The 26,088-nt window shown below is 40.1% G+C and overlaps 1 protein-coding gene across 2 annotated transcripts in view; it reads right to left on the reverse strand.

The window, feature by feature from the left end:
- Positions 1-26,088, reverse strand: part of LGR5 (leucine rich repeat containing G protein-coupled receptor 5) — a 123,229-nt gene that overhangs the window by 61,645 nt on the left and 35,496 nt on the right. For both annotated transcript variants that reach the window (XM_032854795.1, XM_032854794.1), the window contains exon 2: positions 5,623-5,694. In XM_032854795.1, the coding sequence (XP_032710686.1) occupies positions 5,623-5,694 (72 nt within the window). The remainder of the gene's footprint in view (positions 1-5,622; positions 5,695-26,088) is intronic.

Genomic DNA, 26,088 nt, shown 5'->3' on the forward strand with positions numbered 1-26,088 from the left:
GAGTGGAGGAGAAAGGATGCCAAGGAGAAAAAGAAGAGGAGCCAGAAAGATAGGGCACGTTCAGAACACTGCCCAAAACGTCATAATGAAAGTTACATACACGTGTGCGCGCCCATGCAAGGACAGATATCTAAATGTCTATCTCCACCTATACAGACAGATATTCGGGAGAGAACTAAAATAACTGTCACGAAATAACACTGGAGAAAAAGAGTTTCCAAGAGACAGTGTTTTTCATCATTTGTCAGATCAACGAAGACGAGAGACCAAACACTGTGACAAAGCCAAAGGGCAGGAAGAGCGTTCATGGGCATGAAGGTGTTTTCACTTTGCTAACACATCCAATATGTGACTTACAGTTTACCAAAGTTCTTTCATCATCATTTCATTTGATCCTCGGGAAAAAAATCTCAAAGGACAGGCAGGACAGCTCTCACCATTTTCAGCAACATGATGAGGAAGTAGAAGTAACAAGCATAGATTCTGCTCTCAGGAAGTTTGGTGGTATTTCGCATTACAAATTTCATCTGCAATAATCGGTATTACTATTTATATAGAGATTCCTCAAGGCCAACCATAATATGAGCAAATAGTTTCAGGGAACAATAGTAACTTAAAAACAGACCTCCCTAGAGCTTCTCATGTTTCCTTGACGGCTAAATCGAATATTTGATTCCAATAGCGTCAGAATCTGGAAAGATTTTAAAATACTACTCGGAAACCAAGGCCTCCAACTCACACTGTTTAAAATGGTAACAGTTCATTTCCCCCTCTGGTTTAATCAGACTACGAATCTAAGTTTAATGGGGCCTGTAGATGTCAGCATTAGGCACGCTCTGCCATTAGCTCCTAACATCTGAACCCACTCCGAGGGACCAAATGTAGGCTCTTCTGTTTGTCTAAATAGCGAACATTAACGTGAGTCCCTGGTAGAACTGAATCAACAGAACTGAGAGAGACACTGTTGGAGAGAAATGCAATTAGCGCTCAGGATGCTCAAATTCGGTAAAGAACTCTTCTGCGTTGATCGTATACATCCATTAAAGCTCACAGTTCGAAACAGCTTTTTTTTCCTAAGTCCTGGATCCCTGGGTTACCGCAAAATCAGGCTCAGGAAATAGGAAGGAAGAGGTCAGAATCTTCTCGAAGGTGTTCTCAGTTTATTAATGGAACTCGGTACGTGGATTAGAATTTAGCAAAGTTCTCTCATCATCCTTTCATTCGATTCTCAGAAACATCTCCAAAGGCAGCCAGGGCAGCTCTCACCATTATCCCCTGAGGCCCAGGGAGGTCAAGTGGATTATCAGCTAGTAAATGGCAGGGACGGGACGAGAGTCCTGGGCTTGGCGTCCAGACACTGCAATTTTCTCTCTGTAGAGCGCAGCCTTACCACACTCAATTATGGTTTTTTTTTTTTTTTTTTTTTTTTTTTTTTTTTTTTTTTTTTCCCAAGAGGAAAAGGCTTTCCTTCCCCTTGCAGCAATAGGACATTTGGCCTATGCTCATCTGGTCACCATGTAGATTAAAAAAAGTAAGTAACAGAGGATAAACATGACTTGAATGTGCCAACATACATGGGCCAGGTAGTAAGCATTCTGGCACCTCAGGAGGGAGAGGAGACCATTCAAGGTGATGCCCCTTATTCCTTCTAAATATTGGCCTCAGGCAAACACTTTCTCCAGGGCTATAATATACATATATTTCTAAACACTGACTCAGTGAGTACCTGTAGGGCTTTATGGATTCTTAGAGGATTTTAAAACCTGACACCTTTGTCTAGCTCCAGGGATGGATGAGGGATGAATCATGGCTGTCTACAGTTTGTAACATAGTTAAATGATTAAATCAGGGAAATGATTAAGTGGGGGTGATTTGTGCGAATGGGAAGAGTAGTAACTTGCCTTTGTTAATAATGATTTTTAAAAAATTGAGTTTTGTGGTAGGAGTTTTATTAATATCATTAATAGTATCAGTAGCAATTTCCTATTTTATGGCTATTAAATAAAGCATAGAGATGAGCTGAATAAACTGAATGAAAGAATACTTCTAGAATCGTGCTCTATAGTCATAACAAAAGATACACACACACACACACACAATGACAGATCTCTAAATGTCTGTATCTAGAACATATGGGAAGGGGAAAAAAGAGAGAGAGGGGAAAACAAACCAGGAAACAGACTTTTAGCCAAAGAGAACAAACTGAGGGTTGCTGGAAGGGAGGTGGGCAGGGGGATGGTTTCATGGGCATTAAGGAGGGCAATTGCGATGAGCACTGAGTATTGTATGTAAGTGATGAATCAATAAATTCTACTCCTGAAATCAATTTTACACTATAGATTAACTAGAATTTTTAAAAAATTTTGGGGAAAATAATGTCCGTCTCTAGCTGTATGGCTGTCATTTGCTAGTTCTGATAGTATACTATGGAAAACAAATGGCTTAAGTGTATGCATGCAGTTGTAAAATATTCACTAAAGTTTTGTATCTGTTGAGCAATGCTAAATTGGCGATATGTTACATCTGAAAATTCTGATGATACTTCTCCATTGTCAACAATAGGTGATGGTAGTAAATTAATAACCTGAATATCTAATCTCATCCACTGGGTAGACAGCTCTCTCTTACTCTCTCTTTTTCATCCCTCCACACATGCACAGACAGACAAAGATATATGACAGAACTATCATTACAAAACTTGGTTTAAACAACACTTTCTTTTCTTTCTTTCTTTCTTTTTTTTTTTTTTTTAAGATTTTTAATTTATTTATTTGACAGAGAGAGAGATCACAAGTAGGCAGAGAGGCAGGCAGAGAGAGAGGGGGAAGCAGGCTCCCTGCTGAGTAGAGAGCCCAATGTGGGGCTTGATCCCAGGACCCCGAGATCACGACCTGAGCCAAAGGCAGAGGCTTAACCCACTGAGCCACCCAGGCACCCCTAAACAACACTTTCAAGGATTCAACTGTGCAAACCACTGTTCCAGGTACTATTAGGGAAAATAAAAGCACAGAAGAACTATGCACAATTCCTAATGCTCCCTCTACTTTCTGAGTGTGGCTTGGAAGGTGAGGTTGAATCTTAGCCTTGCCTCTTGTCACTGCATGATCTTGAACCAGTTCCTTAATTTTCTCTGTACTTCATCTTTTTTTTTTTTTTAAATCTATGAAATGGGAATAATAAAGATATTTACCTTTATGGGGCTGTTAGGAGGATTCGTGGGAAAAAGCATATAAAACATTTTGAACACTGCATGGCACACACTAAACTATGATTGTTGTCATTATAATATAATATTATTTTGAAGACCTTATACTCTAGAAGAGAATACAGAGTTACACGTAGCTAAATCTAGTAGAAACTATCCACAGCATAACAGAGGCATAATTGCAATGCTCTACAAAACAGTTGCTTTTTTGTTATGGTTTGTTTTGTTTTAAACACAACACCCCCAAATTAGCCTTGGGAACAAAAGAATAAACCAAGCAGAGTTGATCATTTTTCCAGATTCTATAAATACTATAGAATGAATTTTTTCTTTTGCTGCAAAATGAATAATGATGTCTTCAAAACATCAGTCAGATGCAACACAGAATTATATATGAGAAAGTGGTCTAGCTTTTGAATTATGCTTAGCCAGTTCAGCAGAGGGAATTCCAGAAGAGAATGAAAAACTAGAATGAATAGCCCATTAAGGGTCTCCTCTATTTCTGAAATTCTATGATTTCATGGTCAAGACACTTAATGGAGTTTCCAGATATAAATATAAGACAATACAGAAAAATATCTTTTTCAAATGGTAGTTCCCTCCCTCTTTTTTTTTCCTTGACTTTTTTCAATGGTCTTTTGAAAAACTGGCCTTGGAACAGAATTAACATTTACCTCCTGAAGAAAGAGGAATTATTTAGAATGAGTTGGGGTCACTGAGGGAGGAATTCTATTAAGCAAAGTCCTTGGGGAAGGACTTTATTGATTCAGTTTGGGGTCTAAAGTGGAGGTGCATGTTGACACAGAACGGAAGCCTTGTACCATTGCGTAGTGTAAGGAAATGACAGAAGAAAGCATAGCAAATACACACTTTCAAAATGCGGGGTTAGGGGTGTACATAGGACCAAGCATCGTGTATTAATTATGGGGAGAAAGGGAAGATGAGAAGGATGGAAATCAGGAAAAAACCCTAACTGAAAGTTGCTAAAGGTAGTCAATAGAAATTTTGGCGAATGTCTACCATGTCTGTTGCTTTTTCCTAAGGCAGTTAACTTGGATGAGAAGCTCCTTTTACATGTTTTGCTTTCTCAGTATTCATTTGTTCATCAAAAATGTATTGATTATTATCACATACAAGCCACGACTAAGACAGACAAGGACTCAGCCCTGATCAAGGTTACTTTTTAGCCACGGAAATGGCTAGAGAGAAAAGGGGAAAAGAGGAGCGTGGACAACCCAGAGTGAAAAACTCTGATTGATCAAAACTTGCTGCAGAGTCTTGTCATCTGAGCTTCCCCAACATATTCCTGGATAACAACCTGGGCATATGGTCAACTGATTTCAGTGGTTAGACAATAGCATTTGTTAAAAATATAAGGCTATCAAAAATACAGATAAAACCCTAAGGGGAGAAATTTGAGAATGTCATCCTCTTGCAAAGGGAAAAGACTGATGCAGTGTAATCTGGGTATGATGGAACATTCTTCCCACTTCCCGGGGTGGATCACTCAGTGCATCAACCATTTAAATTACTCCCCAGATTGGACCCTGACTTTCGGATTTATAAAGGAAGTATTTTCAAAAGAGGTCATTGCCTACACAATTCCTTTAATCAACAGTCAGAAGATGTACTCAAGGGATGGTGCCAAACTTTCTTCATGAGGACTGCGATGGCACATGGCTCCCTTCGTCTCCATCATTCCAAAGGGTAAGAGGATCAAATGAATTTTTAAATACAAATTTTTGGATTATACAGTTCTTTTTCATCTTCTGGAAAGTGATTACGGGACTTAATCAAGACTCCTCTGTGTATCATTAGCTAATTTTAGCTTCCTCCTTTTTTATTTTTTTTACAGGGAGTTTGGATAGCCCAGTTTGAAGTCCTCTGTGGATTTCATGTTTTTCTGTTCAAGCCTTGAGGGAAGCTAAATTAAGAAGTAGGAAAATAGTAATTAAAAGTGATTAGGACAAGAAGTTTTGGTGCTACGGAATGTGGACTTCATTCTCCCCGTCACAACCCGAACCAAGCGGCAGTTTTGGTTTTGATTATAGCTTTACTTGCTATTTTAATAAACGTGAACCGGTATTCAAACTTTTAATATCCTGCCGCTTAACTATTTCCAAAGAGACATCCAGGCCTCTTAAACTGCCTTTGTTTTAAAATTTTAATTTGTTTGGCTCAAGTCTCACCTTAGAAAGTTGTAGCCTCATGGTCAACTCCTTTATAAGTTGATTTCCAGAATCTTAGGCAATTTCTTTTTTTCTCCCCTCCCAACTAAGTGTTTCCTCATGTGCCAAAATTGTTGGTGCTGACAGCTTTTTTGCCTTGTTTTATCTGGTTCCCACAGTGAGTGTGAGGGGCAAACCCAGGAATGTGCTCAGTGTTGACTGGACGCATCACTACTACGCAATACTTACAACTCCTCTAGGAAGCGGAGGCTGTACAGGGGATTCGGGGGCAGCTGACTGATGTTGTTCATACTGAGGTCTCTGGAGAGGAAAACAGACAGCACGTGAGAAGCGGAGTCCGCCACCACCAGGGAATCCAGCTGTTCCCTCCACACATTTTCAAGCAATACGTTCTTTCACTTGACCAATGAACCGCTGTTTTGAATCTTAAAGATATTCCTTACCGCTCCTACCCCAGCCCCAGCCCATCTCGGGCTCTCTGTCAAATGAGAGCCCCTAGGAGGGGCTCCTATGAATTCAGAATGATTTAGACCATTCATGGGTACGATGGCAGTACTTCACGTTTAAAATTATGGAAGTAGGACGGCAAAGGAAACAGACATAACTCAACCCTAGACATAACCCAACTTCAGGTCTTGCTTTGAATTTTGTGACAAAGAGAAATGCCTTCCCCTTGCAACTCTCTGCAAGTCCCACTTATAAGTACCTTGTAAAAACAAATGTTTGGATTCAAAGAAACTTAAAAAAACAAAACAAAACAAGACAAAAAGACCATTCCCTCCTTCTAACATGTTCCCTTTGCAGGTTCTCAGATTGCATTAAATAAGTGAAATGAACCATAAAACAAGGGTGTAATGTGATCCCGCTTCGGAGCACACTTCCTGCTGGGCCCGCACAGTAGTTCCTGGCACAGGAAACAACAAGCCACTTCGGGCAGAACTCAATCAATTTTTGTTTTAAGGGAAACTCCGTGTAATGCGATTTTATTCTGTTTTTACTTTTCTATTTCATGACGGTCTCCCACATAACCCTACAGCGTCACTGATAGATGCCATCTGTATCTCAGAGGACAAAAGACCGGCGGCAGAACAGACTGTCACCAAGACCAGCTAAGACTTTATGTGATAGTCGGCTGAAGATTGACTTAAAACATGACTGCTTGCTCAAACCTGAAGGTTCAGATTCTATTCAAAATTCATTATAATCTCAGATCGGGTGTACATATTTAAAATTTATCTCAAGATAAGACAGTGAGCTTTCTTTTTATTTATTATTTTTAGAACTGACCTAATTGGCATATGACATTGTAGTAATTTTAGGTGTACAACATAATGATGTGATATATATATATATATGTATATATATATATATATATTGCAAAATGATTACCATGATAAGGTTAGCTAACATTCATCGCACTTACATTTTTTTTCTTGTGAAGAGAACTCTTAAGATTTACTCTCCTAGCAACTTTTGGATAAACAATACAGAATTATTAACTATATTCGCCCTGCTTACATTACTTCCCCAGGACTTTTTTTATTGTATAACTGGAAGTTTGTATCTTTTGACCACCTTCATCTATTTCAACCATGAGCTTTTTAAAAAATCCGGATTATTCCTGTTATTTAAGTGGTCACACCCATAGCATCTAACCTGCTGTTGTCAGTATAGGTTGCTTTGTTTCTTTATCAAATATTAACTGTTAATCACTGATGGTTAAGAATGCAGGGATTGATCATTTACTCTTTAAAAAGTGACTGAAAAGTCACTAGCATGAACAGGAAGATTAAAATATTCAGTTAAATATTTCAGAGTATGGTAAAAAGACAATTATACATTTTAATATCTGCCACTGAACACTTATATAGCTGAGTAACGTGCTATATTCTTAAGCTAAAACTAAACGATGTCAAAAATATGCACTAAAATATTTGGTTTTCCATATATTGAATATCTGGATGGTTTTCTTGCGCTGTCCAGGTAACAGTGGCAAATAACTGATCAGCAATTTAAATCTGTTGTGCAGTTACTTCTCTGAAGTAGCAAAGTTGTTTAGTTTAGTTCACTGAACAGACATGTATAAAATTAATCAATGAAGTTTCTGGATTCCTCACAGGGACTATATAATCCAGGCAAAGACTTGATATTTCTTAGGTACTCACTTATTTTCTCATTGATATCCCACTTATTTTTTAAAAGAATCAAGATGGTTTGCTTTCGGAGCATGTTTATTAGCAACCAAGATCCAACCAGTTTCAACATGAGACAGCTGGTATGGAGAGCACTAAGTTTCCTTTCCTGTTATATTTTTCTGGGTGATGTGCAAAACAGTATGGGACATACATCACTCTTGTCTATATGCGGAAAGCTCTAAACAGAATGAGGACATTTACATTTAAGGAGATTCATAAACATTCCACATGACTTTAATATTCACTATCCTATCTCAGTTTCCTGGAAGTGAAGCTTATATAAGCCTCTACTCTCAGGGTCCCCCCAGAACACTTGGGATGGAGGAATGGCGGAGAGAGCAAGGCACTGTCAGCGTATAGAGTCTTGGGTTTGAATCCTGACCTCATTCATCAGCTGCATGATCTCGGGAGAAATCATCTCCATGTGGCAGGTTTCCCTGTAGTTAAACTAGGGTGTCTCTACCTTAATAGTTTATGCTATTAAACTCTTGCTAGCTGTTTCCAATCGAGAGAGAGTGACTTATTTCTTAAAAAGAGGAATCTCCCTTTCCCAAAAGGAGTTAATAACTTCTCTGTTTTACCTGATATTGGGGTTCCTCTTAGAAAATGAGCAAATCCTGCTAATCCATTACTTTACCGCCTGTTTTCTAGTAAGTTTGTTTTCTTTTTTAAAGATTTTATTTATTTATTTATTTATTTATTTATTTATTTATTTGAGAGAGAGAGAGAGAAAGTGTGAGAGGGAGAGGGAGAGAGAATCTGAGGCAGACTCCATGCTGAGTGCAGAGTCCAATGTGGGGCTCAATCCCATGACCAGGAGAGCATGACCTGAGCTGAAACCAAGAGCTGGATGCTTAACCAACTGAGCTACCCAGGTGCCTCTTATGTTTTCTTTTAAAGAACTTCTAAGCAATGCATATAAGCCTATAGCAGAAAACAACTTTTCATATCAACTATCTAAGGTAAAATGAAATAGACCTCTAAAATATAAATTCCAAGCAGATAAGGTAAAAAGGAATTTGTCTGTATTTACTTTTTTCATTCTGTGTTCACCTTTGCATTGATGTTCAAATGGAATGGTGGTCCTCTAGTTTCCCAAACTAAACTATCCATGGTGAAAGACTGATTTTTTAAAATTTTGAATTTGCTGTGGGTTTATAATTTAAAAAAGTAAAATAAAATAAAATAAATTACTAGAAAAGGGAAATAAAAACACTAGAATGCATAAAACAGGAGCTCAATATTTTGTTATGTGATTCAGTAGCAATTTTTCAATTACTATAAAAGTTTCTAAACTTTACTCTCAAAATTTTTTTTTTTTTAAAGATTTTATTTATTTATCTGACAGAGAGAGACACAACAAGAGAGGGAACACAAGCAGGGGAAGTGGGAGAGGGAGAACAGGCCTCCCGCTGAGCTGGGAGCCCAATGTGGTGCTCGATCCCAGGACGTTGGGGTCAAGACTCGAGCGGAAGGCAGATGCTTGAAGACTGAGTCACCAAGGCGCTGCTTTTACTCTCAAATTCTTATCTGTTGTGGATCATAAAAAACAACCATGTCCTGGGAAAGACACTTCCCTGGACCGCTCTTTGATTAGCAATGCTCTTCTTGCCTTTATGTCAATTTTGAGTTAAAAATGATAGAATAAGAACATTAAAACTCTGTACAAAAATATTCTCTTTCTTACTTAAATTATTTGTAAACTTTTCTTTTTAGTATTTGGTCCTTCTGACCCCTGGAATGCATATAACTTTAGCACCAAATCGGGAGATTGTAAGATAATTTCCAAACCTGTACATTATTGATTTTTTAAACTAGGATTTTAAAAGGTGGCCTCATGTTGCACCACATTTTTGTCTATGATTCAGTTTCCTAACATTTGTGAAACAATGTAATGGATTTCTTTAATTTTTTCATCTTTTGCCAAAATGTTGGAATTAATTTTGAAGAAGTGGTCACTATGGACAAAGATTTCATAAGACATGGAAGATTCATTGTGACAAGACGGTCAAATATGTTTGACCATTCTTCCCTGTCTCTGACCCTACTCTTGCTGATGCTGTGTTAATGGCCATGTCTGGAAATCTAGAATAGGGGTTGGAGAGTTCAGTGGGAGCAGTCGACTCTATATTGGAATCATCTCAGGACCTTTACGGAATATTGATGTCTGGGTCCCATCCCCAGAGTGCCTGAGTTGATGGGTCTAGTATGGACACTGGGATGTTTAAAACCTGCCCTAGTGATTGGAATGTTCAAGCAAGGCTTAGAACCACGGCACAGGAGGAACCCTAAATTTCCAGATGAGAGCTTTGAGCTCTACAACTCACTCAGAGTTTAGGAGGCCTGATTGTTTCCTAGAAATAGAGTTCTGTCCAAGCAGACAGTCTCTCTCTCTTGCAAATGTCTTTGTTGTTTGCAACTCTATTGTTTTTCTTCATTTGACAAATCTGAGTTGAGCATTAATTGTGGGTAGGTTCAGGGACACAATGGAGAATCAATCCAAGTCAGCTTCAACTTTTCCCTTTCCTCCTGTCCCTACATCCATAAAGATACCCAGTATTAATTCTATAGAACTTTCTTCTGGATCTGGTCTCCCTTCCTTCTTCTTGGCTTCTACCTTTGGTCAAGTCCCTGTTACATGAATAACCTTTTTGCTCTTCGTGCTTACTGTGTCTCCTCATACTGTGTCTAGGTCACCTTCTGTACCATGGCCAGATGGGTCACCCCAAAAAGCCCATCTATCTGATTGTCACTCCACTCAGACCCACTGTTAGCCAATAAGAAAGGCAAACCCTCAGGTGCATCCACAGGAAAAGGGGCCTCCTCTGGAGTTGGGCATGACGAATTATAGAAAAGATCTTTGCACTGAATCAGCAGAACAAAGTGACTAGTTTGCAAGCAGAGCTTGGCCTGGAGTTCAGCCCCTTCAGAGGAGTCCCTGTGCAGGGCAAACCTCCCAGCTCTAGCCATATGGACCTCCTCCATCTGAGAACTTTGGCTGGCTCCAAGCCTCTTAGAGGAACAAATACCTAAACTATTTAGGCTTTTCATGATTTGGCCTAATGTGTGTTTCCACCTTGATTTTATGTCACTTTCCTCTATGCAATGTGTGGTCCACATATATACTTGAAATTCTTGCTGTTCCCCTTTGCATCTGTTTTTACACATGTGATTCTCTTTCCCTAGAATGCATTAGCTTCTCTATTTCCAAATTCCTACTCGTGTGCTCCCCCACCCGCCCCTCACCCCCATTTAAGATCTAGCTTTATAGACCCTTGTGTTCCTGACACAGTCTTTTGTCTTTCCAGCTTAGTCTTCTATTTCAATCTCTGGTCCTTTGATACTTCCAGTATTAGAGCTTTGTCTTAGCCTAAGAACCTAGCTTACATCATGCATTGGTCACCTGGATCACTACCTCACCAACACCCTCAACCTCACGGTCCCTTGTCTTTTGTTTCATTCTCTTGGCAAAATCCCAGCTCTGGAAAAACACCATAATTCATTTTCTCTGTTCCTATCCCAGGGTACTGAGTGCTACTAGAAAAGAGAAACTCACAAATGTGCAGACTGGGGACTATAAATTCATGGTCTTTGTGGGTTCTCAACACTGCTGCACAATTTTGTTATTTGTGATTGCTCAATGTACTCCCTCATGAACTGTGGCCAATCTTGACCACTTGCTTCAAACCTCTTAATCAACGACTCCCATCATGGTACACCTTCCTTCTCACTTCATGAAAACAACTGAGATTCTTTAGACCACCACACATGAATAAACCAAATTCTGGTTCTTTTTTGTCCCCTGCTTAATATACCCATACTTTTCTACTTGCTTAGCCTTGCTGATGGGTCCCATCCCCTCTAGGATGCCATAGCTTGTTACTCATGAATAATACTCCCCCCCTTCTTTTTTTTTTAAAGATTTTATTTATTTTTTTGATGGAGAGAGACACAGGGAGAGAGGGAACACAGCAGTGGGAGTGGGAGAGGGAGAAGCAGGCTCCCTGCTAAGCAGGGAGCCTGATGTGGGGCTCTGTCCCAGGACCCTGGGATCATGACCTGAGCCAAAGACAGACGCTTAAAGACTGAGCCACCCAGGTGCCCCTGAATAATTCCTTCTACTTCCTCTATTTTTTTTTTTTAGCCTATTTTCCCCTTCAATGTATAAACAGAGTCAAGTCTTTTCCTCTACTAAAACAGACAGGAAGCAGGATCTTTCAATCCCATGTCTTCCTTTACTTGCTGCTCAGTCTTTCTCAATCCCTTTGGGGTTATTTATAGTCTACAGTTGTAGTCCCCACTTCCCATTCCCTTTCTAACCCACAATACACAGACTTCCATCCCTACACTCCAATGAAATTGCTCTTGCCAAAGAAACAGGGACTTCCATATTGTCAAATTTAATGAACACAGGACTTAGTGAGCCTCTCTCCTGCATTAGATTTACTCTTCCTGGAAACTGTACTCCATTGGTTTCCAAGTCATCATTCTCTCAGGATTCTTTCCATAGTTTCCGAACTTTCTACTTTATAGGCTCCTTTGTGGGATTTTAGTCTATTTATCCCTTAAATGTCAGTGTTCTGGAGTTCTGCCCTTGGCCTAGTGCTCTTCAATCTCTGCCCTTTCTTCTTGGAGACTGTTACTTACTTCCCTTGGTTTAAGTATCTCTTAGATGCCCATAACTCCCTGATCCTAGCCTTAATCCCTCTCTCCTAAATCTTAATCCCTCTCTCCTAAATTTCAGAACCATAGTTTTAATTCCTGTCTCCTAAACTTCAGACCCATATATCTAATTTCCTATTCTTAATCCCTCTCCCCTAAATTTCAGAACCATGTATCTAACTTCCTTCTGCATACATCCAGTTAGCAATCTTGCAGGAATGCGCCACGCGTGACCATGCACCATGTTCAAAATGGAAATAATTACTTCCTATTCCGTATCTGTTTCTTTTTCTGTAGTGCCAGTTTCTAGTTAGTGCCATTGCCATCTTCCTTCCAGGAAAGCCCAAATCTTAGATACCATTCAAGTCTTCTTTCTTGCATCTTCTCTGCCTATCTCTTTTTCTCTCTCTTTACTCTTCCTTGCTGCAGGTGTTCACCATCTCTGCCCCAGTCATCTGAAATTGCCTCCCCACTACATGGTTGCCTGCTATCAGTCTTATTCTTTTAGGCCTACCCTCTAATGGTTAGAGAGATCCATTTAAAAAAATGCAGAATTAGACAAAACACCACCCTACCTAAAACCTCTTCTTTTTTTAAGACGTTATTGTTTATTTATTTACTTGACAGAGAGAGTGCACAAGTAGGGGGAGCAGCAGGTGGAGGGGTGAGCGAGAAGCCTGATGTGGGACTCGATCCCAGGGATGACCCAAGCTGAAGGCAGATGCCTAATGACTGAGCCACCCACGCACCCCTAAAACCTTTCAATGAGTATCATTTTCCAAATGAAATCCATGTTTGTTACTATGGCACTGCAAGATCCATTGTGCAGCACACAGAAGCTTTACTACTCTGCCATATTGATTTTCATTCATTGTTCAAGACTCAGGTAGGGTGTCATTTCCTCCAGGAAGCCTTTGTCCAGCTATAAGGTTAGGGTAAGTGATTTGTTCTCTGTCTTCCCATATCACCCCACACATTTAATGGCATCATACTGAAGTGATATGTTTATGTGTCTATCTTCTACAGTAGGCTCTGACTCCTCATGGTCTTTTTTTGTTGTTGTTTGTTTGTTTGTTTTACAGTATACTTCTAGTGTCTAGAGAAGTCTTGCCTTATAGAAGATACTCAATGAATGCTGACTTGAACTCTCTTCTACTGCAGCCTTCCTATAAGCAAGCAGATGAACTCACTCAATCCATTTTTTTTTTTTTTAAATCACGATTCTCATCAAATAGCTACATTGCTTCTAAGTGTGATGCATAAAACTCTTCTACTATGAAACACTATTGGGAACAAAACCCACTTTGTGTATACCACCTCTCACAACAATTTTTGCTCAGAATTAGTGTTATGGTTTCTCTCTTCAGTCAGCCTTATTTGCATTCTGTCCTAGAGATTCTTCAAAGATTCTTGTCCATTGAAAGTTCCCCATCTACCCCCATAGTCAAGCATCTCTACTTGAGCTGCTGCTAGTGTTTCTACTTCCCCTCCTCCTCCTTTTTCTTTCTCCCCTTCTTTCCCTCTTTGTTCCTTCTACTTTTCCTTTTCTCCTCTTTCTCTTGCTGAAACATCCTTCCTATCATTTTTATGGATTTGTTGCGGGAGGAATGCTTGCATTAGGTACTTACTCCACCATCTTAAAATCCAGGTATGGTTAATATTTGAGACCCGGTACAGGAATCAGTGAACAAAGAGGCCATTCCTTATACTGTGACTATTAAGCAAATTAAGAATACAACCCCCCAAAATGGTTCTTTAATCTCGGCCACAGTTGAAGACAAATATTTTCTTCTTTAGCAGCGTAGTGCAATTCCCATTTCTTCTAAGTACAATCATTTAAAATTTGTCTTGGGAGATCCAGTAGCATTTAGCTTTCTGCCAGATACTTTTGTTAACAATGGATCCAGGCTGGAGCCATTCCAGCACTTTTTAATTGATCACTTTTCAAATACACTTCTAGAGATAAGCCGTCCTGTGAACTTCAAAAGGAAAGGTGCAGGCTGGAGTAGCATTTTATGATAGTATGAATAATATTATTTCCACATACTTTTCTTATATTATTAACTCCAAAACAATGTATCTTTGAAGAACATTTTTAATTGAAGTGTTATATGGGAAAATGAACAAATCTTAAGTGTCCAGCCCAGTGAATTTTCTGTGTGAACATACCTTCACAAATCAGCACAAATCCAGAAATGGAACATAATCATTGCCTCAGAAGCTCCCTTATGTTCCCTTCCACCCACTTCTCCCCAGAGGGAACCAGTCTGCTGACTTCTAACACCTTATATTAGTTTTGCTTGGTTTCGATCTTTCTATAAATGGAATCATATAGTGCATAGTTCCTTTTTTTAAAACACATTTTATTTTTTAGAGTAGTTTTAGGTTCACAGCAAAATTAAGAGGAAGCCATAGAGATTGCCCATATACCTCTTGCCCACCTACATGCCCAGCCTCCCCCGTTATCCACATTCCCCACCAGAGTGGTATATTTATTATAACCGATGAACCTACTGATGCTTCATGATCACCCAAACTTGGTAGTTTACATGAGATACACATGCTGTTGTACAGTCTATGGGTTTGGACAAATGTATCCACCATTATAGCATCAGACAGAGCATTGTTACTACCTACAAATCCTCTGTTTTCCGTCTGTTCATCCTTCCACTCCCCATCCCCAATCCTGGCAATCCTGAATCTTCTATTGTCTCCACAGTGTTGCCTTTTCCAGAATGTTTTATAGTTGAAATCATACATGATGTAGCCTTTTCAGACTGGCTTCTTTCACTTAGTAATACGGAGCAGAGTTTTTTGTGTTTTCCAAGCTTCTTTCGATCACTGTGTTTATAGTTATCCATGTGTTGCATGTAGCAATAGTTTACTCCTTCTCAATCCAATATACTCTCTCATTTTATTATTATACCACAACTCAGCTGTTGATGGACATTTGGGTCAGTTTGTGTCTATGATGAGTAGTGTCGCTATAAACATTCTATTTTTTAAAGGATTTTATTTATTTATTTGTCAGAGAGACAGAGAGCACAAGCAGGGGGAGCGGCAGGCAGAGGCAGAAGCAGACTTCTCAGTAAGCAGGGATCTGGATGCTGGACTCAATTGTAGGACCCCCGGTTTGTGACCTAAGCCGAAGGCAGACGCTTAACCGACTGAGCCACCCAGGCATCCCTGTTATAAACATTCTTAAATATGTCTTTTGTTGAGCATATATGAAGTATGTGCATATCTGTTGGGTATATATGTGAATATATACCCATGTATATACATATATATACATATATCTTGTTGGGTATGTATGAGAAATGGTTGCAATTTCTGTTGGGTATATATCTAGGAGTGGAATTGCAGGTCTTGGGGTATGCATATATTCAGCTTTAATAGATCCTGACAAGCAGTTTTCTAAAGTGATTATGTTGGGTCATAAGTCCACCAGCAATGGATGAGCATTCCAGTTGTTTCATACCTCTTTTTCTCCATTTATTATCATCAAAATTGGCATTACTGCTCTTTAAAATTTTAGTCATTTTCACTAAATGTACAATGGCATTTCATTGTGGTTTTAATTTGCATTTCCCGCATGTCTGGGAGAACTGAATACCTTTTCATGTGACTTTCAGCCATCAGGATACTCTTTTGTGCAAAGCGTCAGAAGAATGTTTTATTTTATTTGATGACTTTCAAGTTAAAAATAAAACTTACAGGTTGTAAGTGAAATGATTTGTTTATATGTAAAGAAAGACTAACAATTTTTTCATTTCTTTTCTAATACTATTATTTTTCCTGAGGTTTCAATGGTATTCTTTGAAATAGCTGGCAGTGTAATAATTAGGAGACAGTATTCTAGAGCTATCCTGACTTAGTCTGAGTCCTGGCTTTGGTATTTCTAAGCTGAACAAACTTGAGCAAGTTATTTAACATCTTTGTGCTTCAGTTACCTAATCTGCGAAACAGCAATAATGATACTATCTGCCTTACAGAATTCTTATGAGAAATAATTGAGCTAACAGATGGAAGGTACTTGAGTAGTATCTGGGATGTTATAAGCACTGCATAGTTTGCTATGATTATTATTATAACATAGAAACTCTTAGTGTTTTTACACATGAAAACTTTTACCTGTAGAGATTTAATAGGAGTGGAGAAATGTTTGCTTATTGATATTGGGTTACCTTGGAAAATCTTTAAAAAATTATAGTATAATTTTAAAAATCTTTAGAGATAGCTGGCTTATGTACTTATGTATGGGTCCCTTTGCTTTATTAAATTTTTAATGGAAACTTTGAAAAGACAGAGCCTCAAAGCAAACTCATTTGAAAATTTTACATTGTCACCCTGATCCAACAGACATAGTTAATGTGACTGGGTAGTCATGAACCTTATTTATATTCTGTGAAAAACAAGAGAAGAGACAGATGTAGAGGCCACTTTTAGGCAGGCAGGCTTGAGCGATGGAATGTAGAAGGGACCCACAGCACCCCCCTGACTGAATAACACAGGCCCATCAGGGGACCCTCCTCAAAATATCCAGAGGCCCCCCGTGACCAATGGGCCGCTTACAACCAGGCATGGTTACCAGAAAAGGGAGAATTCCATACCTCACCATACCTCCTCACCTTCCCTCTTTAAAAACAGCCTCCTCCCATGGCCTCCTGGCAGACAGCCTCTCTCCTCTGCTATCCTGCCATCTGCTCCCTTGCGGTATAGTCAATACACTTCTATCTCCCTTGTCCTGTCTCAGGTGAATCCTTTCACCCAATAGTCACTAGCACCGCATTTGGGGCCCCCATCTGATCGGACAGACACCCCATTTAGACACCACAATAGATGTAGTTGTCTGTGAGTGGACCACTTATCCAAAAACTCGTGTCCTCGGAACACACCCCAAGTAGATAAACAAGCAGACAAAATGAAACAAAAATAAATGGACAAAGAAAGAAATGACAACAAACCAAATCTTTCTACAGCTGTCAAAAGTAGAAGCCCACAAAGTTAGTCATGAACGTTTGTGCACGTCTCTCAGAGGAAGAGTTCTCAATCAGAAGCGAAGTATTCTTTATTTGGGCATTCGTGATGGGGTTTTTGTTTTGCTTTGTTTTGAAATCTACTGCAGCAAATTACCCGTGGGAAGCAAACGTGACAAGGTTGGCAATGAGGTGGGAAAGCAGATTTAAGAACTGGAATGTTGGGACACCTGGGGGTCTCAGATGGCTAAGCGTCTGCTCAGGTCATGATCTCAGAGTCCTGGGATGGAGCCCCTGTTGAGTGCCCGGCTCAGCAGGAAGTCTGCTTCTCCTTCTCCCTTTGCCTCTCCCCACTGCTGGTGCATTCTCTCTCTCTCTCTCTAATGGTTGTCTGTGCCCAATCACAATAACTAGCTTTTTTCTCTCTTTCCCTCTCTTTCTTTCACATACACACATGCATACACACAGACACAATCTAATGAATCTTCGGATAATAACCCATTTTACAGATGAAGAAACAGAGGCACACAGAGATTTAGCTTTTCTAGGATGACTCTAGCAGTAAAGTGGCAGAGCGAAGCATGGTCTGAAGCTGGTCCATCTCACTCTATAGCTTGTGGGATCAACCCTTTGCAGCTGCACTGTAGACTGGAATCCATGATCTAATTCCCTTAGATTCCTTAATCTAGTTAACTTCAGGTCCTAATATTTGATTGACGTTTTTGACTTTTAAGTACCACATATGTAAGAAGAGACCTCAGGGAAAGTCTCTTCTCTACTGTTCACACCTTTGTGTGGTATTTCTGGCTGCTTTTACCTCTTCGCCAGCCCCTGGGAGTGACTATTTGAAACATCTCTCCAGCCCATCGACTCTGCTTTCATTTAGCCTTTGGATATCATCTCTTGGGTCCTTCTTGGCTCCAGGGTGTGTAGCCCCTGGCCCATTTCTCTCCCAGCCCCAGATCTCAGAATTCCAGTTGGAACCCTGGGTCTTCCACACATCCGGGGTGAGCAGTCAAGCAATGCAATAAGATCTTAACGGTCCTCTCTGCCTTCGTTCTTTCCCCCTTCCCAGTCCATCTGGAGTCATCTTGATTTTTTTTTCCCTGAAGGATAAAGGAGATAATATCTTATATTGTGCTTCCTTTTTTCTTTTAACAATAACTCTATTTGTTTGTCTAAACAGTTTACAAAGCTTGTTTATGCCACAAATTGGTCTCTGTGTGAGACAGTTGAATATGAATATGAGTAGAGTCCTACTGAAGACTGTGCTATCATTCACAATAGTAATGTTCATGTGAGTAATAGATTCTGTTTTTCCTTATGCTTAGAAAAAAAAATCAAACAACCCACTTTGGAATTAGAACAGGGTTTTTCAATCTTGACATTCAATACTGACATTTAGGGCCTGACGATTCTTTTTGCTGTGGGGGGCTCTCCTGTGCATTGTAAGGTGCTGGGCAGCATTCCTGGCTCTACCCACCAGATGCCAGGAGCACCTCAACTCCGCCAGCTGTAACCACCAAGAACTTGCAGAGACCGCTGGGTGAATTCTATTCCGCACCCTCTCCCCCCATTTGTATGGAACTTTTAGTGCTCCGTAACTCAGAATGTGACTGATTTGGAGACAGGGTCTTTCAAGAGGCAATTAAGTTAAAATGAGGTCATTACGGTGGATCCTGTTCTGCTATGACTGGTGTCCTGATGAGAACACACAAGGGACAGAGGGAAAACCAGGTGAAGACACAGGGAAAAGACGATGAACCACAAGTCAAGGAGAAAGGCCTCAGAAGAAAACAACGCTACTGACACCTTGATCTCGTATTTCCCAGCCTCCAGAAGTGTGAGAACATAAATTTCTGCTCTTGAAGCCACCCGGTCAGTGGTGCTTTGTTATGGCGACCTTGAAAAACGAACGTATAAACGTTGCCAAATAAATGATCCCCAGGGTCAGAATGCCCCTGGCTGAGAATCACTGAACTGGCACACATGAATCACACACAAACTATTCATTTTGCCTTTTGCGATGACAGAAGTCATGTAATGACTTTTTTCTTCGAAAGAGGAAATTTAGAAAAACCTTCCCTCCCTACTCCTCTTTCACATCATAAACGTCTTTTAGCAGATAACTTCATTACTTAATTATTGGACAACAAAAATACGAAAAAGTCAAGTGAAAAGCTGTAAGATACAAGTGTGTATATATATACACAATATATATACATTATATACATACACTGTACATATATAAAATTTTGGGCCTATGGTTGTGCCTGATGGTTCCATAATCACTACATTGAAAAGACTCTCAAGGCAATGTTTCAAAGAAAATATTTCAAAAGCTTTGGTTAAAGGAACTAGATCTATTTTATTTCACCCAGGCAGAAATTCCCATTGTTATTTATTTATTTATTTATTTATTCATTCATTTATGTATTTATTCTGTTCAGTAAGCAAGTTGCCGAAATATCTTGCAATGAACATGGTATGACTAAGGGATCCTTCTTTTCCAACAGAATGAAATCTTTCTTTTCCACCCATATTCCATCTACTGTCCTGGAGCACATGCAAACAATCTGGGTTGATGATCTGAGCCATCATCCTACCTTAGCCCATGGGATCAAAAAGCCTTTGCTGGTCATCCACCATTTGCAAAATGGAGCCTAAGTACTATTATCTAGATGCGGTATATGGAAAGGAAAATGGGTTACAGATTTGGGAAAGAGGTCGGGGTCTCAAATGATGGTTCTGTCACCCTGCTATCAGATTGTGTGTGTGTGTGTGTGTGTGTGTGTGTGTGTGTGTTTTCTTTTGTGGCCTTTATTTCTTAATGTTGTATTTTAACACCTCTTTCATGCTGCTGTGGTGAGGATTAAATGAGGTAAGCTTGCTGGGCCTCCCTGGGCTCAGTGTCTAGCACTGGAAAGGGCTTCCCGGCTATGGGTTGAAGTCTCCATGGTCCAGTCCTAATGCTCTGGGTTACGTTTCCCTCTCTAAACCTTTCCAAATACAGATCTTCCTTCCCTTATGTTGGTGTTACATCCTGATAAACCCATCGTAAGTTGAAAATACTGTATACTGTAAGTCAAAAATGCATTTAATACACCTAGCCTACTGAACATCACAGCTTGGCCTAGCCTACCTTAAATGTGCTCAGAATACTTACATAGCCTACGGTTGGGCAAAATCATCTCACACAAACCCTATTTTACAACCAAGTGTTGACCATCTCATATGATTTATTGAATACTGCACTGAAAGTGGGAAACAGAATGGTTGTTGAGTGTATGGGCTGCCTACCCTTGTGATTGTGGGGCTGAATGGCGGGTTGCCACTGCCCAGTATCACAAGAGAGGATTGTACCCCATGTTGCCAGCACAGAAAGGAGCAAAATTCAAAATTCCAAGGGTGGTTTCCACTAAACATGTGTTGCTTTTGCCCCGTCGTAAAGTTGAAAAATCACTACGTCCAACCATTAAGTTGGGGACCAACGGTCAACTCTATTCCAGTCATAACAGACTATTTTCCTGGTGTGTCCTGAGGTTTTGCTTTTTAGACTGACACAGGCAGTATTATTTCCAGTGAATTTTCTGTTTAGGGGAAGGGCTTTGGGAGAATCTTATCCTGTGGTTTCCTACGCCCGGGCTTTGCTAGGGCTGTGAAGACTAGAGAGTCTTCATGGCAAGGGCCTGGCCCAAGGCTGGTCCAGGGGAAGCAGCCATCACCTCCTCGTCACCTAGGCCTAGGTCCTACTCAGTGCTCATTCCTAACCGCTCTTCCCTTTCTTGCTTCTATTCCTGGCCCCCTCCACAGATGCTCCACATGGAGGCCAAACTTAGTTTTTCAAAACAGAATTAGATAATTCCCCGGCACTGCCTGAAATCTTCCAATGGATTCCTGCTCGCTTTTAGATTAAACCCAAATGCCTTGGCATGGCTGAGAGGCCCCGAGCGCCTCACCCCCCATTCTCATCCTGACTCACTGTCCTCTGGCTCCCTGCACTCAGGATGCAGCTGCCACTGTGAGGTTCCCCCATATCCCAAGGACTTTCTTCTGTGGGCCTGTCCTGTCCATCACCTGGCACCACGATGCTCATTGGCACGTCACCCACCCTTCCAAAGGCTGGCTCCTCTTCATTCTTAAATTATCACTTTTTCAGATGTTCCTCTTGGTCTTCCGATCCAGAATAAGTCCTTTCCCATCTTTCCCTGCTCTTCCTCCAGCCCACCCTGTCCTCTCCCCCCTCTCCCTACCTCCCACCACCATTCTTTCCATTTAGAATAGTTTGTGGTCACATCTTTATTTACTTTCCTGTCTTCCTTTCTTGAATGCAATGAAGGCAGGGTGTGTTCAATCACCAGCTTTTAGCACAGCATCTGGGGCATGGTTGACAATCAATAAATAGTCTTGTTGAGTGACTGACCAGCTGAATGAATGTTTCATTCTCTGGCATTATTCCCCTCCTTTCTTATTTCTGGGAGGATTATTTTCACTAAGTATGTTTTTGTGGGTCTCTGAGGAGAGTACAGCAAGCAGATTAAAGGATACTGGGTCTACTTCGCGTTTCCTATAAACAGTTGGTCACAATGTTTTAAAAATAACTTTTAAAAATAACATTACTATAAATGCTGATCTATTTTATCGAAAAGATATTAATGAACAACAGCTAGGAAAAAATAAAAGGAACTCAGTAAGTCTCGCTAATTTTTGAGTTAGTTACTAGCTGAGTGTGGGAGATGTAGAAACATGATTGCATTTTAAATAGAGCACAGATTGTATTTTTATTTTGCTATTGAGCGGTATGTGAACCTGCATAGACCCACTTCACCCTAAATTGGATTTTTCCTCCCACTAAATGGAAAAATCTTTCTCGTTCTTACCTCAGTGATGTGGGGAATGTGAATGAAATATTTATAAAGCATATTCTGAGATCCTTTGAAGTGCCTACTTAATACTTAATGAACTCCTGTTATTTTTGCAATGCTTTTAAGCATTTTAAACTCAAAACAAAGTAGTCAAAACAGAAATGTAATTCTCCAAAAGAACAAGTGCTACAAGATAGACTGAATTGAATTCAACTGCCCAAGAGCTTGATTTAAGCATTCCTTTTCTTTAAACTAAAATAACCCTCTGAACCCCACATCAGACTGCCGCTTGCATTCAAAAGATGAAAGACAAAACGTATCTTCATGTGGCGGCACTTTGCAATTATTCGATGGGAGCCATCTTCTAGCTTACTGTTTGTCTTCCTTTCTCTCTGGGGCAGCTAGGCCAACTCTAAAGAGACACTATTCCGTATCAGATAAACTGTTTTCCCACTCAACCAAGATTCCAGGAGTGGAGGCAGAGTCAACGATTAGAGAAGAGAGACTTTAAAACCGCAGACACTTGATGGTGACCAGATCAAATGCTAAATCAATTTGAGAAAACTGAAAGACTTCATTTTTGCTACCAATCACGTGGTTTAGCTATTTACCTTCCCCAGGACCTGTCATAAAGGCAACTGCCTGACTTTCTTAAACATTTGCTGTGGAACATTCATTTGTATGCTCAGAGTGCCTCGAGAGCCAATAAGTCACTGATGAACTTTTAAAACAACCAAAGGCATAATTATTTGTTGTTATGGGTTAATGAGTTGCAAAGCTTAAGGAAATGTAAAAATAAGTATAACATTTTAGACCAAGTGTGACTGCCTATATCATTAGAGATGCAAAATGTCAGTATAAGGTACATCAAAGATATAATTATTAAGTGAGAAAAGAAGGAAGAGAAAAAAGTGGGAAAACTTCAAAAAGAGAAAACCCATGCTTGTATTTTTACAATGAATCTTGTCAAAGGCACTGAATCCTACGTGGGAATTCAACAAACGCCTACTGATGATTAAGCTAAACAAGCAAAAAGGCAAGGAGTTCTACCAGCCGTAAGGAAGTGAGTTCACAAATCTTACTACAAATACAACAGTAAGAAAGCAAGCTCTAACACTCACGGATACTTGCCATCACCTGTTCCATTGCCCAGTCCAGCTGCCCTGGAGTTGGGACATGCACAACTGTGTGGTTTTATTTTATTTTTTTAAAGATTTTATTTATTTATTTGAGAGAGAGGGGGAGAGAGAGAGAGCATAAGCAGGGGAAGGGGCAGAGAAGGGGGAAGAAGCAGGCTCTGTACTGAGCAGGGAGCCAGATGCAGGGCTCGATCCCAGGACCCTGGGATCATGACCTGAGCCGAAGGCAGCCACTTCACCAACTGAGCCACCCGGGCACTGCAACTGTGTGGTTTTATGTGACAGTCCTTCCTACTATGGCACGCGTAGTTCAGTGTCAAGAGAGGAGGTCATCATTAAAAAGAAAAATTCCTTGGGTAGCTACTAGAATAAAGTCTTGGTGATAAGATAAGAATTTCCTTCATTGATACCATGCTGTGTATTTTAAATTGTGTTTTCATGAACAGGAGGCTTTTTACTTTTTTATTTTACTTCTTTAAATTAAAATTAAATTTCAGTTTTATTTTAGGTTGAAGTGATTATATATTTGCACCTAGATACATAGGCATTATATTATATCATCCATGTTATGTATATAGTTTAAACAACTATAAGCCTTAGAATGAAAAAACAAATACAAAAACAAAGTCACCAGACCCCTCCCATCCCTGATTCCCACTTTCCAGAGGCAGCCATTCGTACATCTTAGCCCAGAGTCTCTCAGGGCTCACTCTCTCCAGACTGGAACTTTCCAGTCTTTGACCAGGCTTATTGTTTGTGCTGAAGTTTGGGTCGTGAGGAAATAGCTGTCTGGCTGTGTGAGCTAAGGGAGACATTTAGCTTCTTATAATTAAGACTTTCAATGAATCTCCCTATTTTTAACAGTAGTAGAACCCTCAAAAGTACTCTTTTTTTAGGAATTGGGCTGGTTCTTGACTAACACTATGCAGTTTCTCTGCTAAGTCATTTCACAAATTTTTAACACATCTCCTCTATTATAATTTTCTCTCCTAGTCTTTTTGTCTTTGTGGGTTTATCTTTTCTAAATTACTTTGCTGCCACTCAAGATTAACATATGTTTAATCTTCTATGTGTTTCTGACATTTTTCTTAAGGTGAAACCACATGCCCATTATTCAAATATCTACTTGTTTTAGGTATAACGTCTGATTACTCCAACCCATGCCAGTCTGATTAAAAACAGCCACAATATATCATTTATAGGGTATTGCTCCCAGTCACACTTAGGAACTTTAGTCTCCAACAGATTTCCTTCCCCAGTCATTCTGGAAGTTCCAGCCTTAGCTGGGATGACTCATCTGCAATGCAAGAACTAGTGTTTGCGACCACATTATGGTAACTGCTGTTGACCACTTCTTCTGCCCTAAGTTGCCTCCATTGTATCAAAATGCTATCAGTGACCAGTTAACTGTGCCCTAGGTACTTATCCCAGGCATGTTCCACCTGAAAAGTACCCAGGGCCACGTTGGTACTGCCATTGCCATTGCCCAGCTCCTGACCCAAACATCTGCAGCTAGGCACCATTTCTTTTTGATATTTCCTAGGAGGTTCCTCCATGCAAATAAACTCATCCTCCATCATGCTTGAATCCCAAAGTAAGTGCAAGTTAAGCAATTTACCCAGACTGATTCCACTTATAAGTCTGTATACCTCTAAGAACATGTCCTTGATTCTTGCAGGTCCAGAAAGATGTCAATACATTTTCCATTAGTTAGGAAGGGCTTCTTGAAGGAGCTGAGTTTTCAGCAGTGGTTTTCTTGTCAGAAGAATAGTAAGGTAAAGTGGGTATTTAAAGGGAGTAGGTGCTGGGGTCCCCGGATGGCTCAGTCGGTTTAGCGTCTGACTCTTGATTTCAGCTCAGGTCATGATCTCAAGGTCGTGGGATCGAGCCCTGCAAGAGGCTCTGTGCTCAGTGCAGAGTCTGCTTGAGATTCTCTCTCTCCTCTGCTCCTCCTCCTGCTCTCTCTCTCTCTCCCTCAAATAAATAAATAAACAAATAAGTAAACAAAATCTTACAAACAACAAATGGAGTGGCTCGAGTTCCAGTTGGTAGGTTTGGGTAACTTTGCTGTCCACGTACTCATCTGGCTGGCAGACAAGTGTCCTAATCTCCCCTCATTGATATGTGACTCCCATTTGACCTACTCAAAGAGAACGATCCTCCTAAACAAAGGAAAGCTATGTTTTAATCATTGATATATTGGTGATTTTTCTATCCTGTTAGCACCTCCAAGCTAAATCTCAAGATCCCAAGGTGGGAGTAAAATGACCAAAGAGGAAATGATGTGTACAGAATAAAAGTCTTCATTTTCTAATAAGTAAGATAAAAAATGGTAAAAGTTTCTTAGTCCTATAAACTCCAATACAAAACCAATCTCCCCATGAAATCCCTCCAAGATTTTAGCTGGTTAGGAATTAATCTCTTCGGCCACCAAACCCTCAGAGAACTTTTTATTTCTTAAACTTATGTAAAACAGTTAATCACAATGTTCCTAATATCACAGTTCTAAGAAGCACCAACATTTAAATCGAGGCTTTGAGAGACATACGGGCTCAATTGAAGGGAGGGGTGAGAGACGGCCGGCATTTCCGGTAGGAGAAGAGCATGCGCAGAAGCATAGGGGCATGAAAAAGTAGGCTGTTCTCCAGAAGCTGCAAATGGGTCGTCAGGGTTGAATGGAAGTGCTTATGTTGCAATATGACCCAACACAAGGCCCCAAGAGCATCAAGGGCCAGAGCCAAACCAAGCAGGCCTCATATGCCATGCACAGAAGCTCAGACCATCCTGGAGGCTCTGAGAACCACTGCAGGACTGAGTTGGAGCAGAGAAATCATCTTTGGATTTAGTAAATCTC

Source organism: Lontra canadensis, unplaced genomic scaffold (assembly GCF_010015895.1).
Source record: "Lontra canadensis isolate GAN:19392208 unplaced genomic scaffold, GSC_riverotter_1.0 scaffold9, whole genome shotgun sequence".
NCBI lineage: Eukaryota > Metazoa > Chordata > Mammalia > Carnivora > Mustelidae > Lontra > Lontra canadensis.